The 12,317-nt window shown below is 38.9% G+C and overlaps 1 protein-coding gene across 1 annotated transcript in view; it reads left to right on the forward strand.

Annotated features, from left to right (window-relative positions):
* The window catches only part of LOC143281989 (death-associated protein kinase 1-like), a 207,700-nt gene that overhangs the window by 42,181 nt on the left and 153,202 nt on the right, over positions 1 to 12,317 (forward strand). The window contains exon 10 of the mRNA XM_076587372.1: positions 1,127 to 1,246. Within this exon, the coding sequence (XP_076443487.1) occupies positions 1,127 to 1,246 (120 nt within the window). The remainder of the gene's footprint in view (positions 1 to 1,126; positions 1,247 to 12,317) is intronic.

Consider the following 12,317-nt stretch of genomic DNA (forward strand, 5'->3'; position numbering starts at 1 on the left):
TTACGAATCAAAATCTAGCTGAAAAAATACAGACATTTATTTGCAGACAATGATTACGATGAAGGGATAACCTTATGATAACAAGCATTTTATTCGTCTGGTTATTTCTTGTAATGCTGTTTGATGTTATGAATCAAAATCTTTTTTTTTTCTTAATTTTTTTTCAAATGGAATTTGTCACTTGTGTTTGTTTTTGTCATTGTTTTCTTATGTGTGTGTGTAGTGTTTATGTTTTTATTCTTTATATGTGTGTCTTTTTCTTTTTCTTCTCTGATGTATTTTTATAAGAAAATGTATAATTAAAATCTGTTTTAAAAACAGCAACAACAACAACAACAACAACAACAAAAAACAGGCTTGGGAACTGTTAGTGGATCTGCTATTTTCAGCAGAAGAGCAGTTGATTTCAGAGAACACAAAAAAAAGAGATAAAATTCAGGGGGAAAAAAACAACATTTGCCGATTTCGTTTTATTTTCGTCCAGTCCGTTTCAAGCCTGTTTCAGTTGTAGCTTTCAGGAGAGGCCGTCAAAACCTCATAAAAATCACTAATTTTGTTTTTGGCCTTGCCCCCCCCTGGACCCCACCTAAGGCAGCCCCTAGACCCCTGCTGATTTTCAGAGGAAACTCTCCTGGACAATTCCCCAGCCTGAAACGAACAAACAGAAGCAAAAAAAGGCATGCAGAGGGTTGAGGGGAGAGTGGTGGTGTGTGCAGCTTCTTCTTCTTCTTCTTCTTCTTCTTCTGTGTTCGTGGGCTGCAACTCCCACGTTCACTCGTATATACGCGAGTGGGCTTTTACGTGTACGACCGTCTTTAACCCGCCATGTAGGCAGCCATACTCCGCTTTCGGGGGTGTGCATGCTGGGTATGTTCTTGTTTCCATAACCCACCGAACGCTGACATGGATTACAGGATCTTTAACGTGCGTACTTGATCTTCTGCTTGCGTATACACATGAAGGGGGTTCAGGCACTGGCAGGTCTGCACATATGTTGACCTGGGAGATCGTAAAAATCTCCACCCTTTACCCACCAGGCGCCGTCACCGTGATTCGAACCCGGGACCTTCAGATTGAAAGTCCAACGCTTTAACCATTCGGCTATTGCGCCCGTCGGTGTGTGCAGCAATCAATGCGGGTGGTCAGCCTGTGCAACCGGCTGTCGCGCAGCATTCAGCTGAGGAAGAGCATGGACACCCTGGGCAGTCGCAACACCATGAGCAGCTGCAACACGCTGGATGAAGAGGTAAGTCCTCAGTCTGCCTCCCTGTGTGTTCGTCTGTCTGGTTGTCTGTCTGACTGCCTGCCTGTCTGGTTGTCTGTATGTATGGCTGCTTGCCTGTCTGGTTGTCTGGCTAGCTGCCTGTCTGTCTGTCAGTGTGTCTGTATGTCTGGCTGCCCGCCTGTTGGTCTTATCTATCTGTCTGTCTGCCTGCCTGTCTGTCTGTCAGTGTGTGTGTGTGTGTGTCTGTCTGTCTTATTTGTCTGGCTGGCCGCCTGTTTGTCTGGTTGTCTGTCTGTCTGCCTGCCTGTCTGTCTGTCAGTGTGTGTGTCTGTCATATTTGTCTGGCTGGCTGCCTGCCTGTCTGGTTGTCTGTCTGTCTGACCGCCTGCCTGTCTGTCAGTGTGTCTGTCTGTCTGGTTTTTTTTGTTTTGTTTTTGTTTGTTGTTGGTTTTGTTCATCTTTTTGATTATTTGTCTTGCCAGTTTTCTTTGTTTTGTTCTTGTTTGTCTTTTTACTTGTACTAGTTTCAATTATTCTTCCAGAATTATCCACTTTTTTTCTGTTCTTTTTTTCCTTCACTGGCTCAGAATTTCATGGTTGGTTTACTTGCATATGATAGGAGATGGATCAGCTATTTTAACAAAGTGATGTTGATTTTGTTACTCATGATTCAAGACTGGTTTATTGTCTGTACACAGGTTCAGACATTCACTGTCACATAAAGATGGAAAAAATGAGAGAAATGAGAGGATAGTGCAACAGTTACGATAATGATCCAGAGAAAGAAAATAATGACAGCAATAGCACCAAAACAAAGTTAAAAGCTATTGAGTTGACTTTGGAAGCCACCGGATCAGACAGTGAGTTGTCAGCTGCTACTGCAGTGTTTAGTTTTCGTGAGTGCAATGTGCAGGCCTCTTTCCAAAATAGTCAGTACTGAAGGACCACATTTCACTATTGGGAAGATAGTATTGTACTTAAAGGTTCGGAATTAAAAATATTGGGGGCTAGGTGGTTGGGGATTTTGTAAAAAAAACAACAACCAAACAACAATAACATCAACAACAAATGACATGCCGTTTCATAAAAGTCCTCTAAAGTCTGTAAGAAATTACTTTAGTTTGCAATGGTTTTTAATTTGGGATTGTCTGTATCACCGGAACAAAATATTATACATAGTTTCGGTCAGGGAGAAAGCATAGAAGTGAAATGTTGCACCTGAATTGAAATTTAAAAGCATAATGATAATGAAGGGGAAAGAAACCTGATAACAACAGCATTTTTCTGTCATCCATGAAGCAGATGACAACTCATGCAAGGGGCATTGGTCAGCACTCTAAATATTGTGCTTTTCATGATTCCGAAGCTAGTATAAAAGTTTTGTCCTTTGAAGTTAAAAATGGTGAAATTTGAAATTTCATGACAACGAACTTGTATGAAACAAGACTTGCAAGTGTGTGACATGGAACCATTTCATTTTTATCTCTGTGCACAGCATGATTGTCATGATAGTGTTCTGTGCAATTTTCTTTTTTTTCCCTTACAAAAAATAAAATAGAATAAAATAAAAAGAATAATTAGGATAAAATAAAAGTCCGGACAAAAAATTATGGCAGAGTCAGATTTGTTGTATCAAACAGAGTTAAAATTCAGCATCATTGATTTGTCATGGAGATATGGCTGGCCAAATTTAAAACTTAAAAGATAAAGAATTCTGATATAGAATACTCAATTTTCATCTTGAAAAAAAAAAAAAAAACACACAGAAACTTGGCTTTTTTGTTAACTTTTACACTCAGTTTGAATAATCCTTGAAATAGTGGCCTTTGATTGATTCTGTCACTGTCAAGTTCTGGGATGAAATAATCAGTTTTCTTTGTGTGGTGGTTTTCTGTGTATGTTTTTTTTTATTTTATTTATCTTTGAACTGTTTGTCAAGGCGCATTTGTTGCTGCTGTGTTTGTGTGTGTTGTTGACATTGAATGTATTTTATTGTATTCATATATGTGTTGTTATGATTAAGGTTGTTAATTATTGACATTTGTGATATTGGCCAAGCTGATGTGATAATGTTTGAGTAGTGGTGGTTGTGGTTGGTGGTCGTGACATCAATGACATGCATCTATCACCCCTGTACCTGTGAAGGAAATGTGGGAACTGAACTGTTCTGTCTGTTTACCAATCATTGGTATAATTTTTTTGTGGGTGATTATTGATGCTATTAGATGTTAGACATTGATCCTGAATTCACAACCACCATTAGCCATCCAGTCATTGGAAAATATTTGGTTCATTCATTATGCATATTACCATATTGATTATGATCCCAAAGCATACGGTTGTTACCACTATGTTAATCACTGAACTTCAATACAACACAGCCAGTTTGGTATTAATGCAGGGTTTTGAGAAGTTGTTTGATGATGATGATGATGATGATGAAGATAAATAATAATATTATTTTATCATTATTATTGTTATTATTGTAGATTTGCTTTGAATCAAAGATGCTTAGTAGGGAGAATTAGAGTGATGAAGGCAGCATGCTGAACATGTAGATTTTTTTTTTTTTAAGTTCTTCACTGTGACTGTAAGTATTTAAAAAATTCTGTGCATCATAACTTTAATTTGTATATATATATATGCACAAAATTGCTGAAGGGAGCAAGTAAAACCAAAACTTTTGATGAAAGTCCAGAGTTTCCAATGAAGAACGGATGTAAAGATGACCTGATCTCTACACTGCTGCAGTAACTGAACATTGGCATTCACCCAGCAGAGCAGATGTCTGCCTAGACATGACACCAAACTGGCTGAATGCTTATGTTCCGTTTCTATCGTTTTATGCCTTTACCTTTGTTTTTAAAAGTCCACAAGGATCTGCATTGCCATATACTATCTTAACACTTTGATCCACAGAGAAAATGGATCGTGTGACAAGAGAAATTACTGTGTTATACACAGCTGTTCAAAGTTGCTATGGACTAGCTTTGATTCATGGAGAGGGGTGATGTGTTCTATTGAAGTTCACTGCCTGTGTGTATCAGTGTACCTGGATGGTTCCCCCAACCCACCCTGCCAACATGGCTTGTGCTGGTTCTGTTTTGTGATGGTGATTCAACTTCCTTGGTTTTTTTACCCGTCTCTTTCACCACACCTTTGTGCTGGCTGTCTCACCTGTGGGTTTCCAAGTTCTCTTGGTGTATGAAATTGTGGGCTGCATTTGTTAGTGTATGCACCTGTGTCATATGATAGCTTGATGTGTTACATTGGCATTTGTTGGATTAAAAATGTAATGTGATTTTCGGGTTTGTTTAAAAAAAACAAACAAACAAACAAAAAAGTCAACCCCAAACACACTTCTGTCATACTGTCCACAATTGATGATAAATTGAGAGTGATAATCTTGTTCAGAGACAATGTTTGCTCTGTTCTGAAGCTTTCAAAGTCTGAAAAAGACATTATTTTGTGAGAATGAGGGATATGCAAAAAAAGCAGATCATTGTTTCATTCAAATATTTTTGAATGGTGTACAAAAGGTTTGTTAATCTGTTACATTACACAGGTAATGATAGTTGTTTTTTGTTGTTGTTGTTTTTCTTTTGCTGCTGCTGCATTATCATTTTGTTTTCATATCAATCCAAGTGACAAAACAGGGGGACAAAAAGTCAAAAATACAAATGATGAGTGTTTGTGGGAAGGTTAAAAGATAGGGGCCTAATTGAATCTGCATTCAGACTTGCATATCTGCTACTTTTTTTTGCAGACACCATCTTGAAAAGCATTTCTAAAACAAGGAAAGAAATGTGTGAAGAACAACACTGTACAATCGGTGATAGGCATCAAAATCAACATTGTGCGTTTTGATTAAAAAAGAAAAAAAAATTGTATGCTTTAAGTGTATACGTACATTTATCATTAACCGTTTCCTTGAACATTGTATCCTGATATGTCTTGATATGTGTGTATTGTGTACATGTGTAACATTACTGTGTATGATACTGTTCATATTGGTACAATATATAACTGATCTTACTTAATAATTACTGGTACTTACACACACACACACACACACACACACACACGCACACGCTCTGATTGTCATTCTCTTTATAAGATACTGCATTGTTTGGCATGTAATGTATCTTGTGACTAAACTATTACACAGGCACATGCATGCATTATGTGTATTAAAGTTTAATAACACACACTCACACTCACACAGACATACACGGACACACACACACACACACACACACTCTCTCTCTCTCTCTCTCTCTCTCTCTCTCTCTCTCTCTTTCTTTCTGTTTATGTCACACTGACAATCTCTCTGTATGCCTGTCTCACAATCAACTGCTCATCCTGTCTTATTTTCCAATCCAGTACTTTGTTCCAGTTTTCGTCATGTCAGGTTGTGCCCCTCACCCCCACCCCACAAATTCCCTTTTGACTACAAAAGGATTTTAAAAAATGGCATAGATTTAAATTAATTGATTGATTGGTAGAATGATTGGTAGCGTGTGTGTGTGTGTGTGTGTGTGTGTTTGTGTGTGTGCATGCGTGCGTATGTGTGTGTGTGAGTGTGAGTGAGAGTGAAGGAGAGAGAGTGTGTGTGTGTGTGAGTGATGTATCTGTATGCATGAACAAATTTTTAAATATGCATGACAGATCTCCAATTGCTGGGTGATTTGATAAAATGATGATGATGTGCAAAACAGTGAGATAGGGACTTTTTTTTTTTTTTTTTTTAAAGTAAAGCCAGTGTGGCATGAGAGTGTTGCAAACATTTTTCCAGTTTGATGCCCAGAGTTCCATCATGAATGAGATGCCTGGTGTGTCAGCAAATCAGTGTGAAAAAAGCTTTTGGCAAGGTCAGAAGCACAATGCCATGGTTTGGGATGATATTGATTAGTACACATCTGAAGGTTCAATGACAGGATTTTTCTTGGATATTCTTGTCACACAAAGTTGTTTTTATTATTGATACCTATACAGTGCCAACCTTGGTCAGAGACCATATACCAAACGCTTTACAATCATGGAGTCATTTGCACAAGAGGCTGCCCACCTGGGTAGAGCTGACTGACAGCTGCCTTTAGGCGCTCATCAAAGTTCTGCACCGAAGAATATTGAAGTTGTTATTTTTTTTCTGAGACATTGACACTTCACCTCTTTTGAAATTTCAGTGAGGGTCATTTGTGTCATGCGAAGGCTTGCATCTGTTACTTGCGTATACATATTTTACACATGTATTCATGCAAACACATGCACATATTCATACGTGCATTCAAACACTCATACATACTCATGGGATCATATATATGCGCACATTCGTACTCATAGCGTAACAAAACCATAAATGAAAATTATTTCATGTACATCACAAGTCAGAGGCAACAGTATGCTGGAGCAGAATATTGATTACTTGTGAACAATTTGAGGGGATCAGAATGTCCTGTAGAACTGCTCCTTGCTGTCTTTTTTGCTTTGTTGTCCACTGTTTTAAGAAGACTGTTTGGCGACAGCTTTTGCTCCTGACTTGAGTTTGTGCATTACATCACGCAGTAGAGGACACTTCTGATTTTTTGTGTTTGACTTCTGGTGTCAGCATGCAAAGGTTGAAGGAAATGAAGTAGTGGTGTGAGTTGACATTTTCATAGGCGGTGGGGATGCTTGGTGTGGTTGGTCAGAGAGTGCTGTGCTGGCCCAACACCTCTGTCTTCAGCACTCAAGGTTTCTCCCCTTATCTCATGGCCTAAAGACCTGTCCTGTGAGCACAGGGGTGTGTGTGTGGGGGAGGGGGGATTTTTTAATGATTTCAATCTTTAATTTGTTTATATCGGAGGATCCAACCCTGCGGCTAGAGGTAAGAGCGTGCCTCTTGATCACATGATGAACCCGTTGTAGGACACATGGGTTATTTCAGTGAGTCAAACAGCGCCACCTGATGCCCTGTCCTGTCCTGATAGGAACATTGCTAGTTGGTCCAGGGCTACAAATATCATAACTAACCCCCATACCTGAGGGCCGTTCCCATATCTGCTACCTAGGGGCCCGCCAGGTTGGGGATAGTTGCCCTGCTGCACAGTTGGTAGTATCATGTCCCTGGATAGGTGTGAGTGAACACAAATGCCTCCATCATGTTTCTTGCCTCTCGTTCTCTGTGTGGGTGTGTATGTGTGTGCGTATTCGTGTGTGCATGTGAGATGTCAGTCTTGCACTGAACACTTCATCCTCTATCCTGCTTCAGATCCACTCACACTGATAAATGCTGCAGACCCTCATTGTCCCTGTTCCTCCTGGTGAAAGTCTGTCCCCAGTGAATATGTGCACAAGTGTATGAGGGATGTCGGGGAGAACAGAGGGCAGAAGAAGAAACTTCATCACTGCGTGTGGAGCTTAGTTCATGATGCTTGACATTGACTGCCGATGGTTGCTTAGAAAAGAGTGAGGAATAAAGAGAAAGACCAACAAAAAGAGGAGAGAGAGAGAGAGAGAGAGAATTATACTTATGTAATATGAGGTGGAGGAAGAGAGAGAGAGGGATGAGGGGTGTGGGGGTGCATTGAGTGGTGGGTAAGGGAGGGCGGACAAGAAAGAAAAAACAAATCAAGAAGCAGAGTTTATGAAATGGCCACTGACTGGTTCAAGCTTGAAAGTAATATTTGTGTATAAGTTCATTTGTACGCTTTCAAACCAGTTGAAATAATTGCCTCATGCATTTGCGTACAAATACACAGGCTCAGATGTTTTCAAGCGTGGTTAAATACATGATTACAGACACTTGTGTATATATGCTCTCTCTCTCTCTCTCTCTCTCTCTCTCTCTCTCTCTCTCTCTCTCTCTCTCTCTCTCTCTCTCTCACACACACACACACACACACATGCACATGCACATGCACACACATACTTGCACATGCACACACACACACACACACACACACACACACACACACACACACACAATTCATTTCAGTATAGGGGTTGACCATCCAGTATCCAGTGGTTAGATAGTCCCATAAAATTACTTTTTATTTATTTGCACTTCACAAATGTGTCCAAAATATCAAGTGAATATCCCTTGATATCAAGGAATGTGCTTAGAGACTTATAAAGGAAATAATGAAGAAGACTTGTATGGGCAAATCCTCCCCCCCCCCCTCCACCACCACCACCACCCATGCCCTCCTTTAACACCTACATACACCAGAATGCTAATGATTTCTTTCCTCTATTTAATTATTTACACATTTTGAAATTTCAGCTGTCATTTCATATTAATGAACAGTTTTCTAAACAACATAACACCACCTCTGGTTTGATGTACTTTTTTGAAATGACAATACAGTATTTACTTTCATTCCTTTTGTTTAATATTGATTCACAAATACAATACATACATTACATATAATGGCCATAATGTAGAGACAAACATTTTAAATCATAACTAATTCTTTTTCATTCTTCTTTACTATTCTTTAAGCTGACCAAATGTCTTCTTCACTTACTGGAATTGAACCTCTCTGTTGTCAATCTGTGTCACTTAACCATAGCATCAATGAACTGGTCTAAAGCCCTTTCTGAATAGTTTTTTTTTTTCTAAACACCAAAAAACAAAGACAGTTTATATGTACACTTGGATGTGATTGCATGCTAGAAGTTTGCATCAGCATGAGGGTGGATGTTGTACTGATGATGTGATGCAAGGATTGATGCTTTGTGTTGTCTTGGTGTGTGTGTGGATTTCTGGACTGATGTGATGACCTTGTGTCTTCTTTATGTTGTGCCTGGAGTTGAGTTTGGGATGTCCATGTAAGTTTTTTGTCAGACTATTTTTTTTTCTGGAGTTGGAAGTGTGTGTACTCAGTTGTTTTTTGTGTGTTTTTTTTTGTTTGTTTTTTTTGTTTGTTTTTTTTGTTTTGTGTGTGTGTGTGTGTGTGTGTGTGTCCCTTTCTGTTAATCCTTTCACATCACAAACTTCAGTTCTCTTTGGTGACAACAAAGTACTGTTCTTTTTTTTTTGTTCTTTTTTTTGTATTTGAAGTTGTTCAGATCATTTCAAAAGCAGTGCATTAATTTGTTCATTTCACACATCATATAAGAAAAAAAGAAATACCAGAATATTTATGTCTTGTGTCAGTGACAGAGCACATCGTGAAGCCATTGGTATGTGTCAAATTTTGGCAGTGTACTTTATGAAGCCATTGACATGTTGTGTCAAATTTTGTCAGTGCACTTAATGAAAACATTGAAGCCTTGTGTCAAGTTATAAACAGAGCACCCAAACTCCGGTTTGGCAGTGAAAGGGTTGATGTGGTAATGGTGTATTTGCTTGATGTTCGTTTGCTTGCTTCTCCCTTGCCCTTTTGATTAATAAAGAATGGTATATTTTTTCTTCTGGGATTTTTTGATTTTTTGTAACACTGCATTTTGCATCTTGGTGTCTTTGGTTGGGTTTTTTTTGGGGGGGTTCTGTTTGCTTCTTCTAGAGACCTTGAAAGGTGTCATTCCACCAACATCATCATCATCCCATATTCCACCATGTTTCCAAGGAGAGGTCACTTTTGGCAGTGTGGGATTAGGTGTGCACCCCATCCATCATTGGCTTCTGCTAGCAGCTTTTGGTGTGCGTGTGTGTGCGCGCGTATGTGTGTTGTCAGAGCAGGCCAGCAGAGGGGGCAGCGATCGGCAAGCTCACCGGGGTGCTCTGACCACGATGACCCCAACTCTCTAGGGTCTCCGGATGGCCCCAACTCTGTTGGGTCACAGGATGAAGATGTTGCACAGGAGGGGCAGGACTCGGGTTGTGGGACGCCGACTAACACAAGCTGTAGTCTGCCTGGAGAAGGGACTTGATCTGCTTCCTTTGTGACATTTCCTCTGTTTTTTGGTTTTTTTTTTGTTCTTGTTTTTGTTTTTTGTCCTCTCTGCATGTAGCGTAACCCTGCGCTGTTTGTTTTGTACAGTAGGGGGCATGTGGGATTGGATGCAGAGTGACAACTTTGTGGAGATTGGGAACATGTGATTTCTTCATCTGTGATCACTTCTTTTCCTCTCTCTCTCTTGTGCGTCTTTCTCTTCTCCCTTCATTCCTCCCTCTTGCTTTCTCTCTCTCTCTCTCTCTCTCTCTCTCTCTCTCTCTCTCTGTTGTTACACTACAGGTGCTGGTTTGTGTATTGAAAAGAAAACAAACAAAAAATACTCATGAAATGTGATTGATAAACAAGGCTCGTTGACATGTTGATACATTATGCATTGAGAGTGGAATGTCAGTATGTACAGTAAACTTGCACATGTGAGAAGAAAACAGAACACTGTTGATCAGACATCACTCTGTGCTGATAGGTATTCATCGTCAAACCACACAAAACAAACCAGAATGTACACCAGAAAGAAATGACTAATTGGTTGCAGTCACATCACCATTACTGTACACTTTGGTCTCATCAGGTTGAAATCAAAAGTTAATGAAGAATCAAATAGAGAGGACCACTGTATCTCAGGCAGGAGACACACATACAAAGAAAAGCTTGGGCACTCATGAATTCTGCTGCTGCTGCTGCTGTTCAGATACACAGGTCACACATGGTGAACAAAGCAGTCTGACAGATTCACACCTTCCCTCTGCATCAGGTGTATACATTCACACCTGCGCACATACACCCATGCTCACCAACACTCACCGATCCTCATGTCCATTAGACTGTTTTTTTTGCAATCCACTTTTCAGTTTTCAAGTAACCACTAGGCTATTTTCAGCTTGTCAGTTTACAAGTAATGGATAGATCTTTTAGAATTCAGATGTGATCACAATGTGTTTTTCTTCACATTTTATTTTATCACAGCGCTGAGCTTTTTATAATTTTACCAAGCCCTCAGATAGCCCATATGCACATCTGGGCTGTAAAAGTTAACTGATTGAGTTTGATGACTAAGTGTTCTGCAGGTGTTCGGAGACAGCTTTGTCTGCCTGGGATCTGTCGCTCAGCTTTCAGATTGTTGTAAGATGTGCGTCATGAACTACTGAAACAATTGATAGTCCATGTAATCTACACTAAAAGAGAATATAAACAGAAGAAACAATTCTATTTCAGCCACATTGCAGCTGAATAAAACCACAATAAACAATCTTCAGCTTTTGTAACAAAAGGGAAAGGTATGGTACTTCTTTACAAATGGTATACTTGGTGACCAGAAATAGGGAAAATAAGAATAATAGAATAAGAGGTAAGCTGAATAACACATTTATTCTTGAGTAACAACTGCTTTTATGAATATTCATACGCGACTCAAAATCAAATGTATTAGAACTCAGAACACACATTGCTCATATTCAGAAAACCACCACCACCAAAAACAATAATTAGAAAATGATTATTCATCAACCACATCTAAAAAACCAAATGTTATACTCATCATTTGTATCAAATAATTCAAGGTAATATATCTTTATTCAATAATTAAGACTAACCATTTATGTTAAAAGATATATATATATATATATATATATATATATATATATATATATATATATATATATATATAAAAAGACATATATGTATGGTTGTACTCGAGAAAACTGTCAGGGTTCAAAGAATAAAGTTGATCTTATCATGAAAGGTGACCATATACAGGTGTCTCAGATTTAGGTTGCTTGTCAACCACCCTACAACAGAGCAGTGTTGGCCTTCAAGCAACCAAAAATATCATGAGCAAACCTACAAAAACCAACAAGGAAGATATAGTGCTAATCAAGAAACATTGATATTTGATTCAAGAGGAATGGCGTACAAACAAATTAGCATGTAAGACCCATAATCCACATCATTTGCTTTAACAAAATTAAAAAAAGCTGTCAGCAATTTAGAAACCTAGACAATGCAAGAGTTTGCACAGTCATGTCAAAGCAACAAAAACATGCAGTTTTCTCTTGAAAGAAGATGCATTAATCCTTAAAGCACTATCAGCCCATCACACAAGGAAAATAAACAAAATGTACCCACATCCCGATGTACACGATTCTGTTCATATGGATAAAGTCAGCATCTGAAAAAACATTGTTCAATCACAGCAAGAAATAACACTGTTATCA

The sequence above is a fragment of the Babylonia areolata genome, chromosome 5 (genome assembly GCF_041734735.1).
Source record: "Babylonia areolata isolate BAREFJ2019XMU chromosome 5, ASM4173473v1, whole genome shotgun sequence".
NCBI classification, from domain to species: Eukaryota; Metazoa; Mollusca; class Gastropoda; order Neogastropoda; family Buccinidae; genus Babylonia; species Babylonia areolata.